Source organism: Pleurodeles waltl, chromosome 5 (assembly GCF_031143425.1).
Source record: "Pleurodeles waltl isolate 20211129_DDA chromosome 5, aPleWal1.hap1.20221129, whole genome shotgun sequence".
In the NCBI taxonomy this organism is placed as follows: domain Eukaryota; kingdom Metazoa; phylum Chordata; class Amphibia; order Caudata; family Salamandridae; genus Pleurodeles; species Pleurodeles waltl.
Genome location: NC_090444.1, coordinates 80,166,275 through 80,189,062, shown reverse-complemented (window position 1 = coordinate 80,189,062; position 22,788 = coordinate 80,166,275). Strand labels below are relative to the sequence as shown.

General features: G+C 42.0%; 1 protein-coding gene across 9 annotated transcripts in view; it reads left to right on the top strand.

Annotated features, from left to right (window-relative positions):
• The window catches only part of MAPRE3 (microtubule associated protein RP/EB family member 3), a 664,975-nt gene that overhangs the window by 473,053 nt on the left and 169,134 nt on the right, over window positions 1–22,788 (top strand). For all 9 annotated transcript variants that reach the window (XM_069233631.1, XM_069233633.1, XM_069233630.1 and 6 more), the window contains one exon: window positions 19,716–19,861. In XM_069233631.1, coding sequence (XP_069089732.1) covers window positions 19,716–19,861 — 146 coding nt within the window. The remainder of the gene's footprint in view (window positions 1–19,715; window positions 19,862–22,788) is intronic.

Below are 22,788 nucleotides of genomic sequence, written 5' to 3'. Positions count from 1 at the left end.
ACTGCAGCCTATTTTGTGGTAATCCAGGAGAGCGTTGTCTGCTTTGTAGTAATCTGAGAAAGTGTGGCCTACGTTGGGGTAATCTGAGAGAGTGTGAGCCTCTTAATGGTAATCTGGGGGATTGTGACCAGTGTCTGGTAATGTGAGGGAGTGTGGTCCTTGCTGTAATCTAAGGTAGTGTTGCCCGCCTTGAGGTAATCTGAGAGAGTGTGGGCCATTTAATGATAATCTAGGGAATTATGGACCAGTTTCTGGTAATGTGAGGAAGTGTGGCGTTCCTTGCGGTAATCTGAGGGAGTGTGGGCAGAATTATTGCATTCCATTGGGCTGTGTCCCACCTCGTTCTTATGGAAAATAAGGAATCATTGACAACCTCTATCCTGCCTGACAGCGAAAATGTGGGTGTAGTAAGTAATTCACTGTTTCTCTTGTTTTTTGTCCTCTTTTTAGAGAGCAAAGTTATCTTGCTCTACAGGAATAACAGCTCACCCAACCAATTGGACAGGAGTTTTCAGTTCCTTTGCCCTTTTAGATAGATCTATTTTGCAAAAGGAAGATGTTCTTTGTGGATGGGATAGTGCTGATTTGAACAGGTTCTATAACTTCCCTCCCAATTTGTAAGATTTTATATTCTTCAAAAGGCCAGGACTATGTGCTTACTGGTGGAAGGATCCGCAGGCCCCCAACATGACTATTTGGTGGGCTAGGATTTGGACCTGTATGCCATGGGAAGTATGACTGCTACAGTGTGCGATAGAAGACTTTGTTTTGAGAAGATATGGACCCCTTTCCTGACACATGTAAGTGATAGATCTGCACACCGGGTGCTACCGTGTCCCCATGGTCTGACAGACAGCGGACCCTGTAGGCCGTGATGGAGGCAACGTTGACTGAGATGTGATGGGGGAGGGATGGTCCCTCGAGTACCTGTGAAGGCCCCCCTTTCCTTGGGTCGTTGGGGTTCTTTGAGTTTACACTGTCCTCAAATGTGATGGTCACTTATTCATGTGGAGCGATGGCCGAAGGGGAGGGTTGGGGAGAAGGGGGAAGACTACCTGCACTGTTGAATGTTTAAACTTTCCATGTTTGCTGTTTTAACTCCCCTAGGACTATCGCCTGGGACCAATGCCTACCGTGCGATCCTTCTGTTTTACCTTGTGTTAAGCACATCGCCATCTGTGGACATGTGATTGCTTTTGTACAACTTGGATATTCTTTCTTTTTTTGTTCTATTAAAAAAAAATATATATAGTTTGTGGGTGAAAAAAGGCATACCATCTCCTTTTTTTGTGATTACGCCATATCAGTTCTGGCTTCGGATCTTCTGAAGTAAACCAATATACGTTGCATATTGTTGCACTAACTCAGCCTAAGAGCTCGGCAATGTTACTATATGTAATGTTATATGTGATTATGGTGTATGGGGTTCATATGCTATGTAGAGCGCATTGCTGGCAAGTGTTTGGTCCTCTAATTGAGGCAAATGTTGAACATTTTTGTGAAACCGCCTTTGCTGCAGATGTATCCTTTATTCTTCATTGAATGTCCTATGCAGCCAGTCTGTCTCCGATTCAGTAACAGTCATCCCTACTGGAGGGGATAGGAGTTACTGTAGGTGTCTTCCGATAACGCACTTTGTTCATTTATTTGTTCATCATCCCCCAGCCAAATGGAATTCGTGTTTGATGTTTCCCTTGGCATTAACTGACCACAGGATTAAAAACTAAATATTGCTACATTTCTTGTTACTTTTCCCCCTAGCATGCTTAAAGAATCCAGTATCTTACCCGTCACCCAAGACCCTCTACTGCCCCTTGGTGAAAATAATCTCAAACGGGCCCCTCATCCATAATGATGCTGAACAACTTAAAATATTCATATTTCTAGCGCCTTATTGTTTAACATTTTGAACCAGCCTAACATTCCTCTGCCGATGGCCCATATCACCTCTAGGACAATATAAAGCGGGTTCAAATTGTTGCTGCTAAATATCATGTTTTTTGTAAATTATGTCAGACTGCAGGCTGTTACATTGAAATCCAGTTCAGACTTTGTGAAAATATGTTCTTTTGCAACCACGCTCTTCAGATCTCTATCGAAGTAGGCACAGTACAGGATGGTTTTGTTTCATGGCACCATGCTTGGTACATGTGACATTCTGGTACCTCCTTGGCACACCGAAACAAAGGTGTGCTTAACTTTTGCTTTATGGTCAGTGGCTAGGGGTCCCCTAAAGAACCACCATAGTCTGATCCCCATAGGAAAAAAATTGTCCTCCTTCACCGCCTGTAAAACACCCTCTGGACAAATAAACACAAACCATGTTAGACTGTCGGTTCATTCAGTAAAAAAATGAATCAAAAACTAGTAATATCAAAATCCTGTTGGGTAAGAAAAGGTCCTTTAACTTTCTGACAAATCACACAATCAACCAATTCAAAACGTTCGTACAAAGCAAAGCAAACAATAGATAGTTACACAATTCTCTGGAACATGACATAACGAATCTAAGCAGAACATGAAAAGATCATCGAGAATCGTCCAGGGTAAAGAGTGTTTAAACATTTTTGGACAACATACATTTGTGCACCAATATCCCCGTTTTAAGCAGGATAGTTTTGGGCAGCTGCAGACAGCCTGCCCATTCTGTGCTGTGTAGTAAGACAAGAGTTCATCTGTGAATCGTTGCTGCAGTTGACTCTGCCGAATTCTACAGCTCCCGAGCTCCACTGAGAGGTTTCTTTGGTAGTTTGAAGTACTGACAGTCGCAAGATTCCAACCGGGCCTCACAAATTATTCTATAAAAGGTTTGCTTCATCACTGTCATCCAGCCCTTAATTTATACTAAAATAATTGCTGGGGCCCAGAGTATTGCCCACAAGCTCATGGCTGGTGCTGTTGAATGTAGTAGTCTTGCACCTCACGCCTCTTTAATCCACCACCAGACACTCCCTGACATTTTTTCTCACTCTGGCAGGTTGCTGCTTTCTCCCTTTGTAACATTTTTCCGTTTTTCTCTCCCTCCTCCTGCCTCCTGTGTGTGTGTGTGTTTTTCTTTCTCTTGTTCAGGGTTAAAGTCTGACGAAATAAAATAGCCAGTTCCCACAAATGAGTGCCAGTGGGCCCCACCTGCCATCACAAACTCCAGTTAAGCACTGTTGTTATCCACCAAGGACTGGAGCCTCAGGAATGATTTCAAATACTATTTGCATTTGTAAAAGCATTGTTTACTTTCTGTTGCATGAGAATTATGAGTTTAAGGTAATCCATGAGGTGTTGACATTATGTAGAGCCAAAACCCTGCTCTATTTATGGACAAGACCCTATAATTGAGAAGAAGTGTATTGAAAATCTATCTGGATCAAGAGACCGTCAACAAAGATTTGCTGCCGTTAAGGCCACTAAGGAAGACTTGGTCTTATTATAATAGCTGGTCAAAATGATAGTCTTTCTCGTGGTCGGCAGTGACGAAATACACCAATGTGTTATCTACATATTTCAGAACAACAAGGTACAAACTTTTTTTTTGTTTTTATGTACTCGAAAAGGAAAGGTTTTCCTGTATTTTATTACCTGAATTTTCAGAGACTGAAATGTCCTAGACTTACGAAAAGGATTTTGTATTTCCCAGAAACTTCCAAACAGTTAATTGCAGAATGTGGCTTCTTGTAATATATTATTGTAATATGTTTCCACCTCAGTAGATCTTTAATGTAAATGTTTCATATTTTGCTCAATAATTATTTACTTTAAACACCATCTTCCCTTACTGGCAGAGGTGGGCTTTTTTCTGCTTATTTATCAAGGAGCTGGTATTTTAGTAAGACATTCTATCTCCTTTTTGCAGGCAGCCAAAAGAACATGTTCACTGTAGTTGTCAGAAGTCGTGGCTCATAGGGATTAAAAGGGGTGGGGCGGCGGGGTGAGGAGGATAATACAAAAATATAAAAAATAAAACTTAGCTGCTCTGCCCCGCGCCGGTCCTCTACTCCTCGTCGCTCCAGGCAGGCACAGGCTCCCAGTCTGCCCTGCGCTAATCCTGACACTGCTCAGAACAGCGTTAGGATTGGCTGGGGGTGCCCAGACTGGGAGCCTGTGCAGACACTCTCCAGCCCGGCAACTGTGTTGCTGTGCTTGAGAGTGCCCTGTGCACATGTCTATTTGGCCTGCCTGAGGCGGCCAGCCAAACACACATGCGCAATGAGAGGAGTGCACAGTGCACTCTCCTCGTCATACTACATGGCCCGCCACTTTAAGAACCAAACAATAATAAACATGGTTTATTATCATTTGGTTGTTAATGGTTTGAAGCGGCTACTGCTGGTTGGGAGGGGGGGGGCGGCCCCTGGTTGTCAGTAGAGTTCAGTTGTCAATAAAGGGCTTAGATTACAGCAAGTATCTTGCACTCTTTCCATGGGGGTAAGATTGCTGGGTTTCAGGTGGCAGCACCACCACGTGTGGGGGACTGAGGCAATCCCTCACTAGCTGGATGCTGTTACCTGACCTCTTCGGCTAGCGGTCAGCACCTCACCCAAACCCAGAAAGTAAAGGTAAGTTGTGCAGCCTAGAAACCATGATGACACTCTGACTCCCTCAGTGCTGGCAGATCTTGCCCTTTTCTCTCATTTGCACAAGTCTCACTTATGCAGAGACAGACAAAGATGCAGGACAGTTTTCAATGTATTTATTGCAATGACTGCAAGCTATGATAAGACAAAAGCTGACATTAGGAGGATGAAACCTATCACAGTGATACTTGTGACAATTAGTGAAAAACAGATAAACAGTCCCAACATCCTTGAATGAACAAGTGTCTAAGAATCCCTACCAACACTTAAAATCTAATATAAAGAGCATAGCAGTAATAGACCTTTCTGTCTGTCCTGGTCTTATGAAAGAAACCCCGACGCCATACCTGAGAGATAGGCAAGGTCTTGTCTGTTGGTCTGCTTGGCAGTCTTCCTGGCTGGCTGGATAGACCAGGCAAGATCAGCAAAGCTGGAACGAAGTGACATACAGCATAAGGTGTACCGTCTCTCTCTGGATGGAATGTCTTCTGCATCCTCCTTTGGCCTGTGTGGTGTTTTTATAACAAAACGTGTTCTGAGAACAGGCATGCCGTGATTGTGTGTCCATAACTCTGTGGATAAATATAACCACCTTGAGCAGAGCACAGAACCAAATACATAAGAAGTGCAGATAAATTGATGAAATAGTCACCCGCAAACACCATCTGTCCTCCCCCCTCTCGCGGCAGAATCAGACCTTATAAAAAAGTATATTCCGCAAGCGTGCACTGGGGTATTAGGGAGTGCTAACTGACTGAAAGATGAGCTGCCGAAACATAAAGTTCCCTGTATGGATCAGGATTGCCCTTGGATATTTAGCAGCCTGGCCTCGCTTAGGTTTATGGAAGAGAAATCTGTGTGCCTGTTGTACTTGCCCGTCTGTCCCAGTCACTCAACTGAGGGAAACAAGTAAACAATGTATCGTGTAGGATTGTTTCCCTCGTTCCCTTCTGGTATCCCTAGCACCCAGAGGTTATATGTCTCATCCGGTTCTCAATAATCCTTCAATTTCTGAGACATGGACTGTAATTTAGTCTCCTGCTGCTTCATTTGGTCCCTCATACCCTGCGTATATGATGCCAGGCTGGCCGATTGAGTTTCTATGTTGTGGAGGCGAACATGTAGAATGTCCATGTTTTTAGACATTTTCCTTAGGTCAACCGGTGTCTTCGTATGTGAAGTTTTCAAGGTTAGTGGGTCTTTCTTGTACTTTTCTCTATGCAGTGCGCGCAGGCTGTATATAGAGGCAAGAGAAAGGGTACTCACATTAGGAGATGCTTTAGTAGGTGTTGGCTGGTCAAGCTGTGAGAGTTCCAGCTGCTGATGAGTGTTCAGTTGCGTGCCCCATGGGAATACCAACCGAGAAATAGAATGCCAGCATTTCATAGAGTTGTATTGGAGATAACTCCACACCCTCTTGATCCCATAAAAGCACATCCTCGCCAGTATCTCCAAGATCATTTGAGAGGCTCCCAACGCTCTCCTGGGATCACACCCAACTCATTGGCTGATTCTAAATCACTGTGCTTAAACATACTTCCTTCATTCCCAGCCTTCCGCATGCTGGATTGCACCCAACACTCCCAGACATTCACATCATTGGACCTAGGCTATGAATCAGATGTGGCCCAGCTGCCAGTCTCAGAGGGGTAAAAAAAAAAAAAAAAGGCCTCTAGGGCCTTCTGAGGATCATGCATCTCGCAGACACAGAAAACCTCTGAAGCAGTAGCCCCCTTGACGTTAGCGGGCTGCTGAGAAGCAGCAGCCTCTAAAACTGCTTGAACCTGGGCCTGACCCATATTACTTGCATTGTCATTGACCTCTTCATGCCTCTCAGTACTTGGAGCATCATCTGAATTTGCAATAGCATGAGTGTCAAGCAAGTCCGTTACAGAGCCATCAGAAGGTATTGAAGATGCAAGCAAATAAGTGCTGGAGTCTCCCAGTCTTACCCCTTTTAGCCCCTAAAAATCTGTCATTGTCCTCTTAACAGCTAACAGGGATGAGCTCTCTGCTGGGGCATATACCTTAATAGTCTAATCCCCCGGGGTTGTAGAACTTCTGTCTTTAAGGTCTGCTTCACTCTCAACTTTATCACCTTGCTCCCCTCCCTCAAAGTGGTACAGCACCACGGAAATACCTGTATCAGTCAGGATATTGATGTTTCCATGAGTCAACCGATTCTCTGTAGGCAGTTTCTGCTCATTGGGCTCTTTGGTCTCTTTGGGCTTCTTTTTGGGCACCTCAGAATCCTTTGGTGCCAGCTCAACTGAGGCTCCGGCAAGCATCTCCAAACTCTGGCCAGATGAACTTCTAGTGCTGGCCATCTGACCCAAATGCATACGCAGCGTATGGGAGGCTCTTGTGCTTGTCACCATACTTCCCACATTCCCAGCTGCTCGCCTGCCTCGAGTGTCTGGCATCTCTCTCTCTCTGGTGTTCAGACAGCTTCACCCAAGAACCAGAAACCAATCCACAATACCGGAGCAGAACACCTGGCACCACGTAGAGGGAGGCACACCCAAAAGGAGGTCCACCATTGGACCTTCCTGCCGATTGACGCACGCCCTCGCCAGTACGGGGGCATGTAGCATCGAACACGGACAGCAGTGTTGTGGATTGCCAGCATAAACACCTGTTACAGAGCAGCATTCAGCTACCTGAACTTACTGGTTTTGTAGTCTGTTAGTAATAACCCTTAGCATTCGTCCGTGCTCCCCCAAGAGGTACAGTGGTGTGGTGGTGAGTCAGTCCTGTGCCGCCATCTTGACCATTGTCTCAGCTCTGCATTTTTGTTTATCATTCATTAAGATGGTTTTTAGGTCAAGCGTAAGCGTACGGCCTCTTGTATACATTTAAGTATACTTTTAAGTGTACTTGTACTGTGGGCTTAAAGCCATTTCATTTGTTCATGTCTGTCATTTAAAAATCCTGGCTTGCTAATGGTCAGTCATGCGTATTTGTCCCTCCCTTTTCTCTGTGGGAGCCGGGACCGACTACTGTATAATTACACTTTGTCATGTACATCATTTCTTTAAGAGTCTGTTTTTTCTCTTCGTTTCCTACTCCTGTTCGGTGAAGCATCCCTTTTCAGTTGCAGAGTATTCTTGCTCCCAGCTTAGCTTCACTTGCAAGGCAGTAAATCAAGCTGTTATCTTGGTTGCATTTACCCTTCCTTGCTCCGCACCCTCTTTTGCTGCTGGCTTCCACCATTCCCTGGTTTGGATTCTGTTTACTGAGTGTGCCTGCCCGCTGTGTTATTTTAATTACTTATTTTGCTAAGTAGCCCAAACTCGACCTGAAGGTATTGGAGGTTTTACATAAGTACCAGCTACATTACACAAGGATGTATTAATTTTTGTAGGCATGGCTAGATTAAGTGATGTTGAGCCGACACTGTAACTCGAACCTGGGTCCTCACATCCAAAGTCAGCAGCTCTAGTCATTGTGCCACCCCTCCCTTTTCTACCACGTTTCTGTGGAGCTCATGGGGCATTCCAGTTTCTTTAATTTTTACAGCGCGGCATACCACGCTTTGTTTACTGCCTCAATTTTTTTTTTATTACATGTTGAAGCCTGGTTTTGTTGAACGGTACGGAACTAGGACGTTGCACGCGTGAGCGTTTTATGTCATGTGACCACCACAGATGCTTGCACAAAACTGCAAACTGTCAGGATACTTCAATTCGATTTCCTCAGAAGCAGAAGATAACTCCTCAGTCCCGACCCGAGCTACTCACAACGAATATTAATCCTTCGTGCTGAGTACCCCGGAGGGGGAAAGGGGAATGGGATGGTAGAGAGACTGCCACAGAGATGATGAACGCCAGTACTCAGTCTGCCTCTTCACATCTAAGCTTGGATACAGCACCTGCAAGAGTCAGTCGCAATTACTAGGGACATACAACATCAGTTTTTCACTTTCTACTCTCAACACTTAATTCTCTTTAATTCTATTATTTCTTCACTCACCCTGAGTTCTCTGTAGCCTTGCTTCTCTCTATAAATGATAGCTCTTCTTAAAAAAAATGCTTATTACTGATTCTGGAAGAACTTCTCAACCTTTGTTAGAGATTGGTTTTATGTTGCTATATATATATATATATATATATATATATATATATATATATATATATATATATATATAGTTGGTGATAATGCGTTCTTCAAATCAGCTGATGTTATTTAATTTCTCCTGTCTTATTGTGACTTCTGTCAATACTTGTATTTGTAAATGCTTGTTTATTAAAGTTTGTTTCTCTTTTAAACTCTATTTTGGTTTATTACCATTGAATTTGTAAATGCTTATTTGTTAACAGTTCTTTTCTCCTTTAAACTTGGCCTTTGTTTATAACCTTGACATTTGTAGATACTTGCTCTTTTAAAGTTCGTTTTTTCTTTGACTTTAATATCTTAAACAAGAACCTTGTAAACATAAGGTTAATTCATACATTAACTCTGTAGCCTTGCCGACTTCCACGGTAACGTTCTACTATCAAACTCTTCGAATAAACCTTGACAATATTTATCCGTTTTCTGTAATATAATCTTCAAATGTAATTTTACCTCACAGGAATTTCTGTTCTGAAGCGTGCTCTCTCTCCACACAGCTGATTCCTGTCAGACCTCAGTTGAAGTGCAAGGCTTCCAGCTGGAGAGCTCGTAACCTAGCAACCAACCGATTGCAAGACTAGAACTGTAACTAACCTTCAGGACTCACAGCGGCCATCTTGGATCTTCTCTTCTTGATTCTTCCTTTGAAATAAGCGCAAGATTACTCTGCAAACCTTCTTCCAGTTTGGGCTTTGCTGTCTCCACTGAGGATATCTCTTTGCTTTTCTCATGCACTTCTTTGATTTGACTTGGCAAGTTTGTGTGATCATGACAGTACTCCCCCTCAAGGAACAGTTCTCCAATTTAGGTTTGCTTGGGTAGGTTCTATGAAAGTTTCTCACTAATCTTGAAGCATGTACATACTCGTGCGGCTCCCAGGATTGTTCCTCTGGACCATAACCTTTCCAATCAATTAGATAATAAAGCTGGCCATTACGGATTTTGGAATCTAAGATTTGATTGACCTCAAACTCTTCTGCAGAGCTAATCTGGATAGGAATTGGAGGGGAGTTTTGACGTAAATTTGGAGGACTGTTCTTTAACAAGGAGACATGGAAAACAGGATGTATCTTTAGATGAGCTGGCAACTGCAATTTAACTGCCACTGGGTTGATCATCTTGTCAACTTTGAATGGGCCTATAAATCGTGGCTGAAATTTGCGATTTCCTTTGAGACGTAAATGACGAGTGGATAACCAAACCTTGTCTCCTTTCGAATAAATGGGTCTCTCTCTTCTTTTTCTATCAGCCTGAGTCTTATATGAGTCTTTTGCTTGAATTATGTTTTTTCTAGCCCTAACTAACGTGGTCTGCAAATCCCTCACCATCTCTTCTACTGCAGGCACTGAATCATCTTCTTTACCCAACATTACATTAGGATGTCTACCATGGTTCAGATAAAAGGGGGTGAACCCAGTGGTGGAATGAACAGCATTATTGTAAGCAAATTCAGCTGCCCACATCAACTCGGGCCATTCCTTCTCTTTATCGAATAAATTGAGTCTTAAATACTGTTCTAACTCTTGATTCACTCTCTCTGTTTGCCCATCGGTTTCAGGATGGTAACTGGTAGAGTAACGAGAATCAATTCCTAATCTTTTACTAAAGGCCTTCCAAAAGCGAGAATCAAATTGGGACCCCCTGTCTGAAACTAGAATTTTTGGGATACCATGGGCGCGTACTATGTGTTGTGTAAACAACTGTGCAACCTGTGGGGCTCGAGGGATTTCTTTCAAAGGAATGAAATGCGCCATTTTAGTGAAAGTGTCTACAAAAACTAGGATAGTGTTAAAACCTTGGCTACTAGGGAGGTCCACTATAAGATCCATAGTAACAGTATGCCAGGCATGGGGTGCAGTGGGCAAAGATCTTAACAGACCTTGTGAAGCTGTTCTATTTGATTTCCCTCTTTGACATTTGTCACAAGTTGACACATATTGTCTTATCTGAGTTTTCATTTTTGGCCACCAAAATTCTCGTTGTATTAGATTTGGAGTCTTTTGAATTCCATTGTGTCTAGCCAATTGATCGTCATGATAAGCCTGAAGAATTTTTTCTTGCAGCTCCACAGTCGGAACATACAGTGCACCTTTAAAGTATGGCAAACCTTTTTTGATTTCTCTTCCTTGGCCTTCTTTGGACCACTTCAGCATTCCTTCGAATGTTAAGTTTTCTTGAATTTCTTTGGTTAAATTTTCATACAATATGGCAGATATGAACTTCTCTTGTGGAATAATCAATTCTTTTTCTGGAGGCTCTTTAACTGCACCGGTATCAATTCGAGATAGAGCATCTGCCTTCCCATTTACTTTTCCTGGTCTGAAAGTGATAACAAAATCAAAGTCTGCAAAATATAGGGACCAACGCAGTTGTCTAGCTGTTAGAGTTCGAGCTGATTTTAAAAACTGTAAATTTCGGTGGTCCGTGTAAACGGTCACTTTATGCTTAGCTCCCAAAATGTAATGCCTCCACTCACGAAAAGTTTCTTTGACTGCCAATAGCTCCTTATCCGCAATTGAATAATTTATCTCTGGTGGTGTTAATTTTCGAGAGAAATAGGCCACTGGATGTAATTGACCTGTATCTTTATGACGCTGGGAAAGGATACCTCCTATGGCAACATCTGAAGCATCTGCCTCCACATAATATGGCTCATCTGGATTGGGGTGGAGCAAGATTGGAGCTGAGACAAAGGAATTCTTCAAAAAATTTTAAGCATTTTCAGCTTCTTTTGTCCACTCAAACTTCACTCCTTTCTTCAACAATCGAGTAATGGGTGTAACTGTTTGAGAAAAATTGGATATGAATCTTCAATAAAAATTTGCGAACCCCAAGAAACTCTGGATCTCTTTGACATTGCAAGGAGAAGGCCAATGTTGCACTGTCTTTATCTTGGCAAGATCCATACTAACTCCTTCTGGTGACAAAATGAATCCTAAGAACTCAACTCGTTCCACATGAAATGCACACTTCTCCAATTTTACATAGAGATGGTTTTCTTGCAACCTTGTGAGGATGGATCGAACATGGGAAATGTGCTCCTGTAGATTGTCGGAAAAGATTAAAATGTCATCTATATAAACCACGGCAATCCGGTCGAGGAATTCTCGTAATATATCATTAACGAAATGCTGGAAGGCAGCGGGAGCATTGCATAACCCATAAGGCATCACTTGATATTCAAATAATCCGTATCGAGTCCGAAAAGCTGTTTTCCATTCATCCCCTGAAGCCACTCAAATCAAATGATATGCTCCTCGCAGGTCCAATTTGGTGTAGATTCTAGCATTCTTTACTTGATCTAATAAAACTGACACTAAAGGCAGTGGGTATCGATTTTTGATGGTAACCTGATTGAGGGCTCGATAATCAATGCAAGTTTGAAGACTCCCATCCTTCTTTGGTATGAAAAATAGTGGGGATGACACTGGAGATTCAGAAGGACGAATAAAACCATTAGCAAGATATTGATCCAAATACTCCTTTAAATGTTGATTCTCTGCTTCGGTCAATGCGTATATTCTGCTACATGGCAATATCGCACCTGGCTCCAGTTCAATTTTGCAGTCGTAGGGTCGATGTGGTGGCAATTTCTCAGCCTCCTTTTCATCAAAAACGGCGACTAAATCCTCATATTCTTTTGGGATTTCTGCTGTCTTTAGTGCACAGATCATTGAAGAGTGTGATGATAAACAGGCCGCTTGGGACTTGGTGGACACTTCCACTCCATCATGAAAGCAATTCTCTTTGCAGTGAGAGGAATTCATCTTGATCGTTCTTTTGCTCCAATCAATTTGTGGATTATGTTCTGTAAGCCAGGGCAGACCCAAAATGAGTTGAAATTGTGGAGCATCTATCAAATTAAAGATTATCTGCTCCTGATGTCCACCAAAACCTTGCATCTGAATTGGTTCGGTCTCATGGGAAATGGGTCCTGAAGAAAGATTGGTTCCATCCACAGCTCTTACTACTTCCAAAGTAGATTTCTTGATAAATCGAATGCCCATTTTACGAGCGTATTTGATATCACAGAAGTTGCCCGTAGCTCCAGAGTCTATCATAACTGAGATCCCTTGAATTTCCTTCTCAAGGGTCTTAACTGATACTGTTTGTACCAAATGTGGCGCTGCGGTTTGTAAGGTATTCGCCACTCGTTGATCTAAAGGAGTTGTCTTGCGTTCTGATTTCATCAGGGCAACTCCCTCTACTGATGAAGCTGGCCTTTTCCCGACTGAAGAGCTTTGGGTTTCTTGGGACAGTTTTTAACAAAATGCCCAGATGCACCGCAATATAAACATAGTTGATTCACTCTTCTTTTCTCTTTTTCTTCCTTAGATAAAGGACCTCGGATGGAACCAATTTGCATTGGTTCTTCTATCGTTATCCCTTCTCCGGCTCTCGTATGATAATTTCTTACACGATCAATTCTCAGGGGAAATGATCGATACTCTCTTCTCTTTTCTGCTCTTCGTTCAGTTAACCGGTGGTCAATCTGTAACACAAGATCAATTAACTCCGAAATTTCGGTGGGTCTATTTGGAACTTGTGCTAATTCATCTCTCAGTCCACGATAAAATATGGCGGCTCTTTTTGACTCCGGCCAGGCAGTCTCTACAATGAGTTTATTGAAATGAGCCAGATAGGCTACTAGATCTTTATTACCTTGCCTGATTTCCAGTAGTTCATTGTCAGTGGCTTGAGCTGCAGTTCGCCGATCAAATATTCTTAAGAACTCTTCCTTGAAATTTTGGAAATTATATAAAACAGGATCATTTCTGGAAATTATTGGCATGGACCATGTGTCCGCATCTCCTGTCAGATAAGACAATATAAATGCCACTTTGGACTGGTCTTCGGAAAAAATGACTGGTCTACATAAAAAATGCAATGAGCATTGGGTCAGAAAAATCTGCGCCTTATTTGGATCCCCACCGAAGCGCTCGGGTTGAGCCATAGGAATAATAGGGGAAACCGCATGAATTACTTGAGTGGATATACCTGCAGACTGTGAAGGGCTAGGGATTTGTGAAAACACAGATTCATTTGATTTAGCGGTGTTCCCTAACTCATTTATTCGCTGTTTTATTTGGACTGTTTTTTCTATGGTGTTATTTAATTGTTTCTGTAACCCTTCCAAAACGGTGGCTAATGCTTTTATATCAATTCCTTCTGCCATTCTGCTCAGGAGGAAATCTGTTTTTTCCCTAAAATTAGGGTGACGGCACTTCAATCTGTCAGGATACTTCAATTCGATTTCCTCAGAAGCAGAAGATAACTCCTCAGTCCCGACCCGAGCTACTCATAACGAATATTAATCCTTCGTGCTGAGTACCCCGGAGGGGGAAAGGGGAATGGGATGGTAGAGAGACTGCCACAGATATGATGAACGCCAGTACTCAGTCTGCCTCTTCACATCTAAGCTTGGATACAGCACCTGCAAGAGTCAGTCGCAATTACTAGGGACATACAAAATCAGTTTTTCACTTTCTACTCTCAACACTTAATTCTCTTTAATTCTATTATTTCTTCACTCACCCTGAGTTCTCTGTAGCCTTGCTTCTCTCTATAAATGATAGCTCTTCTTAAAAAAAATGCTTATTACTGATTCTGGAAGAACTTCTCAACCTTTATTAGAGATTGGTTTTATGTTGCTATATATATATATATATATATATATATATATATATATATATATATGTATATAGTTGGTGATAATGCGTTCTTCAAATCAGCTGATGTTATTTAATTTCTCCTGTCTTATTGTGACTTCTGTCAATACTTGTATTTGTAAATGCTTGTTTATTACAGTTAGTTTCTCCTTCCTTACTTCGACATCTGTCGATAACTTGTAGTTGTAAATGCTTGTTTATTTAAGTTTGTTTCTCTTTTAAACTCAATTTTAGTTTATTACCATTGAATTTGTAAATGCTTATTTGTTAACAGTTCTTTTCTCCTTTAAACTTGGCCTTTGTTTATAACCTTGCTCTTTTAAAGTTCGTTTTTTCTTTGACTTTAATATCTTAAACAAGAACCTTGTAAACATAAGGTTAATTCATACATTAACTCTGTAGCCTTGCCGACTTCCATGGGAACGGTCTACTATCAAACTCTTCGAATAAACCTTGACAATATTTATCCGTTTTCTGTAATATAATCTTCAAATGTAATTTTACCTCACAGGAGTTTCTGTTCTGAAGCGCGCTCTCTCTCCACACAGCTGATTCCTGTCAGACCTCAGTTGAAGTGCAAGGCTTCCAGCTGGAGAGCTCGTAACCTAGCAACCAACCGATTGCAAGACTAGAACTGTAACTAACCTTCAGGACTCACAGCGGCCATCTTGGATCTTCTCTTCTTGATTCTTCCTTTGAAATAAGCGCAAGATTACTCTGCAAACCTTCTTCCAGTTTGGGCTTTGCTGTCTCCACTGAGGATATCTCTTTGCTTTTCTCATGCACTTCTTTGATTTGACTTGGCAAGTTTGTGTGATCATGACACAAACACACTCGCAGGTTGCACTTTTAAAGTAGATGCATCAAGCAAAAGATGCACAATTTGGTGTGCCAATAGATATAGCGACTAATATAAATCCATGTGACTCTGTACATGTGATTTTAAACACCACAATTTGTGGATAATATTTCCATTTGAAATTAAACCACATTTGTTCTGAATAAAAAACAGGCCTTCGTGTTTCTTTCTAGGTCAAATGAGGAGAGAGTTTTTGTGCTGGCTAAAATAGAAATCTTCTGAGTACAGTCTTTATCTCTCTGCAAACTGCTCTTGTCAGAGCCTGAGTACATCTCCAGCGCCTGCATCTCTGCTCTGAAACAGAATGAAACAAATTAGTGTTAAGTAAACTTAGTGATAGGCCTGCTAACGTCCACATTCCAGGCAGCTACAAGCTGCTGTCTGCAACATCGCTTAAGATTTACTCCTCGAGCGAGGGGCTTCCCAAAGAACATGAGACCAACTTTCAAGATGTTCTTTCCACTGGCAACCCACTGCCTACTTAGAAACCTTTTTTTTTTTTTTAAATCTTTTGATTTTCTTTTTTTTTTTTTTCATCCTTCTTTAATCATCTTACTGGAACCTGGCTGCTGTTTTAGTGTTTGATATCAAATACACAAAAGTATCATTCCCTTTATGTTTAGAAATTAATGTTGGAAGATTATCATTCTGTTGGAACTTTTACGAAGTAGCAAGACAGGTTTAAATTAGGATGCTAAATGGCAACATTTCAATTTTTTGTTACAGATAGAGGAAGAAGGTAATTGGAAGTGCTTTAATTATATGCAGTGCCACTGAAATTATGTGGCAGGAAAAGACTAAATTTTGAGTCAGGGTTGACCAATTAATGTGGCAAGAAAAGTCAAGTTATGAATTTACTATGCCAATTCTTCTAACTCAAGCAAATGCGAGACCTATTGCATTGGAAATGCTTGTTCTCCATCGGTACTGGCATTCTACTTTTGTACTGAAATTGAAGTAGAATCTGAGATGGGTCCTTGTCCAAATCAAGTCACATCTTACATTGGCCACAGTTTCCTAGTTAAGCTGTACTCATGATACACAATCTAGTCATAGCTGAGCAATCATAGATAATTAAGTGATCACAGGGTCAGTTGGGTGTGTGTGTGGCAAGTAGTAGAAAGGTTACTGTCCATTCTGCTGTCATGAAAATTGCCAAAGTTAAGGCAGAAAAATGTGTGGAGGAATTAACAGAAAATCAAGCAAAAGATCTAACTAGAAAAGTACTGAAATAATAATTAATTGCAATTTGGGAAGACTGAATGTATAATGCAGTCTGGTTCTTTTGTTAAAGTGCTATTTACCTAGGTAGGAATTTTAAAGCCAGCTAAAACATTGATCTACGCTTAGTATTATTAAATCACAGAATATGATTTTCCATATTAACAAAGGATAATGTTGGTAATAGATGCTATATGCTCTATGACATGATCCAAGGTTGACTTAGTTTTGCATGACCACCTCTACATAGCAATATGCGGACACTATGTAAAATGCCAAAACACCAGAATAAGATATGCGCAAGCAATGTCACTGCCTCTAAGTTACCTAGATGAGTTGGTAACACCCACAATAGCAGTATTTCTTTACAGAAATTGGTAAAAAACTAATTTGGCCCAGTAAAACCGCATAGAAGCGAGGTGACCTGGTACACAAGGATGCCAAATTATCAAAGTGCTGAAAAATAGTAAGTTCAGAAGGGACTGCAGCTAAGAAGGAGAGAATATGAACCTTCTCATCAACAACACTTAAATATTATTAATGATAGGGGTAAGCTCAGTGGTTGCGGGCAATGGATAAATCAACCGTACCAGAGGGCTATAGGGACATTGTCAGTAGAGGTGTCTTGCCTTGACTGTCCCAGAGATCTTAATCTATCTAATTGCTTAAGGTTTTGGTCTGCCATTTTTGTCTAACTGCCCCCTCCCCTCCCTCCTCTTGTGATTTAATATTGTTTCTTTACTTCCATTGTTTTATTAATCTGTCTTCCTTTTTTAAATGAATGTTTGTTAATGTATTATCAAACATATGATGTGAGTTACACACGGCCTTTGCAACAAAGATAGCTTTCAGTTGTGCATTGTAAAATTAGATTGAATGTAATTTAACATTCAGAAGTTCAAGTTGAGGGTGCAGTAGCTTAGGTTGAATAATATGATGATGTAAAATTGAATATGGTGTAGTTGTCTGGTTGCTGGATTAATGCACACACAATAATTGGTCTACGGGCAGTGGAGTCAGAAAAAGATCTGAAGTTATTTGTAAAGCAGACCAAGTAGGATGATGAATAAATTGAACCCTGGCAGTTTCACAACATTGTAAACAGATAGTAACAAAACCTTTACCTACCAACTTCTGCTATATATCCTATGTTGCCCCCCTGATGCATCAACTGTGTGACCTGTAGCTACCCCGACACACACATTGTGGATCAGGATCCTGGTTCTCCCAGTTCAATGCAGGAAGCAAATTGACACGTGCCAGCCATTCCTAGTTCTTCTAACTCCACAAACCGCTTTCAGTTCAATTCTCTGCTATTGCTCCATTGAATTATTTATATCTTGATGCGGACTCTTAAAATGCTATGGGCAAATTGCTTTTGACAGTTCCGACAAATAGTTATAACATTGTTTAAGTTACTGAACCACTTCAGCTCATTCAGTTGTACGTATTACTGAAATCAGCTGAATGTTCCGTTGTTGATTGTTCTTTCATACACACTATTACACTGGTTCTTTTTCAGTCACTGTGATCACCTGAGCACGTCTTTGATGTTGTAAATATAATATCCTATAAAGGCTATTAAGTGGGTGGTTCTCTGTTACTATCATTCAACGATCATTGATTGATAACTGCTCTTGATTGAAATTAATTATGTGATTGTTGTAATTGTTCCACGCAGAACATTTGTTGTACATATATCTATATGCACATGGTTCCAGATGGTATTTAGGCGGCTCCTGATGCATATAATTGGGGGGTGGGTTCCATGCATCAACTGCCTTTCTGTTGAATGCAAATTGACTAAGCTTACCCCATAGCTATTCTACATACAAAATACTATCCCAGCTTGTCTGTTTGAGATTTGACTTCCTCTGCAAGTGCTTACCCCTTTTGCTTTCATTAATTAACATTAGGAATACAGGTGTGTCTTTCATACCCACAATCTCTCCCTCTTGAGAAGCAATCACATTTCTAGAAAGAATATGCACTTTGATTGATTAAAGCATCATAGTAGGCGCAATGATGGGTCGTAAGGCAGCAAAAAACGCTCAGCTTTAAGATTCCTAATTTTGACAGCACTTTTCTAGAGTTCAGACAGTTGCTGTCTAAATGAGGTTGTCGAGAATGCTAAGGGGAGGACCTGTAAGATAGGAAACATGTGGTCCAAGATCCCCTCCATGATTACCAAATTCCTGTCAAGCCGGACTACAAACATGGAGGTTTACACCAATGAGTATCAATTCTTAATCACTAGACGTATGAGAGCTGCATCAGACAATGCATCAAGAAGGAAGAGTAGAAAGAGTTCAACAAAGTCAAATTGGTTGGACTGCGGCCATGTAGTGTGATACATGCAAACCAGTTTGACAGAAAGGTACTAAGGAGTTTGGCAGAATCCACAATCACTTAAAATATACAGACCGTGAAGTCGTCCAGTGGATAATGGTGATCGTCTTCTCTCTAGCACAAACTGGAGCAGTGAGTTTAGCAGCAGCAGTGCAGAATGTAGATCTTCTGCATATTTGGGAAATTGAAAGCAAGATTACCAAGTAGCAAAGCAGTTAAAACATTGTCAACAAATCTATGCATGGTTCCGCGTGCCCTGAAGACATTGAATGATCACTGTTCAGTGACCTGCAGCCAAAGGCACTCACAAGGCATAAGAGCCTGTATAACTGGGTGAAAATAACTAAAGTTTGCATACTGTTCTGGTGAGAAGAATGAAAACGCTCTGAAGTTAGCCGTGAGGACAGTTTATAGCTTACAAGTCTTCATTCACTATGGAGTATGACCAACATGTGCAGTTGTCCCAATTGTATGTTACAAAGACAAGGAAGAAACACTGATCACCTTTGCTGCTATGTGTCAGAGAAAGGGGCTAAAAAGGACCTAATTAATAGTTGTGATTAGATAAATGCTTATCTGCAACAATTTGTCTTCAGTTGTTGCATGTTGGGAAGATTCATATGTTCACTCTGGTAGATCTAGGCCACACCATCTCATAATATTAAAAATAGCACGAGTTGCTGACTGTCCATCTACTCACTCCTTCCTTCACAGTTCGGCTTAACTCGGACCAGAGATTGTTAAAGAGTGGGAAATATAGTTATCTTGAATTCATGGAATTATTTTCACTGTTCGCAATGGGCTTACTGCAGACATTAGCATCACAGTTCTATCATAACCATTATTCATCTTCCCGGGCAGGAGGGTTGTGCACATGTGTGTATGCGTGTGTGTAATTTCAGAGTAACTGACTTATTCCCTGTTGTTTTTCCTCAGGTGCTGCGTACTGTCAGTTCATGGATATGCTCTTTCCAGGCTCCATACTCTTGAAGAAGGTCAAGTTCCAGGCAAAGCTGGAGCATGAGTATATCCACAACTTTAAAGTACTACAGGCAGCTTTCAAGAAGATGGGTGTAGATAAAGTACGTTCTGCCTGTGTTCACTTTATTCTCAAAAGAAATAAGGAACTTTATCATGTTTTCACTAAATATCAACTGCACCTTGTTCGTCTACATTTACCTGAACTGTGGAGTTACCTGTTGGCATTCTCTTCATACACTTAAGGTGCCTCTTCATCCACGGTGTGGTGCGGAATCAAGCGTTACGTGTGGGATGGCTTGCACATAGTGTTTGAGCTCACTTTGGAACTGGTTGATGATAATGCTGAAGCATGTTGTTGGGGGCTGCGGGAAATATCACAATCAAAGTAATTCAATTGATAAAGTATTTTAATGGATTTGAATCCACTGCAGTCACAGGTGCCAACAATTATTGACTCGTCACCTACCTCTCCAACAAATTGAATGCCAATGTGCCAATATCCTCCACTTAAGCAGTAGTCAACATAAAGTAGTGCGGAGTATGACAAGAGCATTGCCCCATTCATACTGAATTGAGAGCTGCTTCATTTTTTATGTTTTTGTTTCTAGTGGAACTGATAATCAGTGATATAAAGCTGTCACTTCGAAGCTTTGCTCAGGTATCTTTTTCTTGGTTTGGGGTATCTTTTTCTGTTAGTCTTCTGTTTGCGTGAGTGACTGTGCGCTGTAGTCACAGCATGCGATTAAAATTGTTTTGGTGGCCTTGTGCCAAACAATTTAAAGATCATTAAGCAGGAATCCATAGCAGGCTATAAAAATATTTTAGTTTTTTTACAACAGTTTTTAGTGTTTCTTTTGGACTGCAGTTTTTCCTTGTGATGCTAATTTTAAAGCATGATTTTAGTCAGTGATTTTTCTAAAAGAGGACTAGGTGCTGGTTGATTTTGGTCAGTGATATGAGCTGGGACACATTCAAGAGCTTCTAGAGAGTTATTCTGACTTATTTTTTCCTCATTTCCGAAAAGAATCCGGTATGAGTATTGCATTTTTAACTATTCTTTTTAAGAGTCTGTTAAGGGTAGGGTTAGAATTTTGTCTTACAGTCGCAAACAGCTATTTATGGTGTTTCTTGTCTGCATTTATTTCTCATCTCAGGAAGGTTGGTTCAGCTCGGAATGTATATTTCTTACACTACCTACGTCCCTTGTGTAGAGTTTCGGGTATTCGGGGGGGGGGAGTTTAAGTGGCAGATGCTTTCTCCTGACCTGAGGGAGTTCCTTTCTTCTTTAAGGTTTAAGAACCATTTGTTCAGTTTTTGTTTGAGTGGAGTGAGGTCATGTATGATTGAAGTCATAGCATCATTGTAATGACCAGAGAGTTGATTTATTTTAGAGTCGTCAGTGGCATCTTTCAAGCTGTTGGGAACCCATGCTGCAAGGGTTGCTTCGTAGTCAGTTGTTTGAGTCTGGCTGGCCATAGGTTGTGGACCCGAAACTGTGAATCACAGGTTTGATTTCCAAGAGGCCATTTTTAGCCATTATAAGGTCAGAGGTGATTTCATTAGAGTACGAAAGCTGCAGAGTTATATGGGACCATTGTGCCAGTCACAGCTCCCCAGCCACTCCACTGCCCTCCTGCCTGCCGCTGACATCTCCACCTGCATTCCTGAGCCTGATTGCAACAGCTCTGCCTGCATTCCTGAGCCTGATTGCGTCTGCTGACACCCCTGCCGATGCCTCCTTCATGGCACTGCCGCTCCTGCATTCCCACCTGGGCCCCCCCACCTTCCAGGACATATAATGGAGGACGTAGCGCCAAAGGCAAGTCCGTTTGTGCCCGGACCTCACCCAGCCCCAGGACCCCTGATCCTCCCACCCCACACCACTACACTACGTAGGAGCTCAGGCCCTGAATGTCTGACACCTCATCAACAGCTGCTTCACAGCCTCCCCACGCTCAAAGAAAGGACCCTTCACCTGTCTACACTGCTGTTTTTCCTGCAATGTGGGCCCACCTGAACAAGCTAATTCCTGCACTCCACCCACACAGAAAACAACGAAAAACCAAGCACCACTCTGGTGCATCCTGCTAAACGCCTACTCCTTATGTAAACATGCTACAGAAATCTGGGACACCATCACCACCCGTGACCCGGATGTCGCCTTCATCACCAAAACATGGCTAACACCCTCCTCAAATCCCGACATTGCCATGGCCACCCCTGATGGCTACAAGATGAAACACCGAGACCGCCCAACAAACATGGAAGGTGCATCACCATAATCTTCAAGGTAACCATCCATTACACCTTCACGACGACCCAGCGCCCCTCATGTAGCACCTCAACTTCTGACTGCAGACCGATGTCAACACACAATGAGAGGCACTCTTGCATACAAACCCCCAGGACCACGCCCAGCCTTCTGCGACGCCATCGTCCCCTCGCTATTGACTCCCTCCACTATGTCCTACTTGGCAATCTCAATTTCCACCTTAACAACACCAAATTCTCTTTCCTCATAGAGAACCTCAGCAACATCGGCCTCACCCAACTGGTCACCAAACCCACGAATAAAGCCAGACACACACTGGATGCCATCTTCACTTCTAGGAACAGAATCAGTTTCACCCATGTGACTGAACTCACCTGGAACAACCACGTCATTGTCCACTTTACAATCTCCAGTTCCCAGCACACCTCCTCCAAGCACCTCAGCACCCCCCCACACCGAAGCTGGGGCAAGGTATCTGATACCCTGTGGGCACAGGCCCTAGGCATCGCAAAACCTGATTCCATAGCAGACCTCAACCAGGCAGTCCAAAACGTCATTACCTGGTTCTCCAAATCCGCCAACAGTGGCCGCGCTGAAACCAGATAAAACCAACAACCCCTCCAAGCCAGCGAGATGGTACACTCCAGAGCTCAGAAACTCCAAACCTGACTGCCACTGGCTTGAGAAACAATGGTGTGTGGCCAAGGACTCCTCCAACAGAGCCACCTACAAGGCAGCCCTCAATAACTACCACCA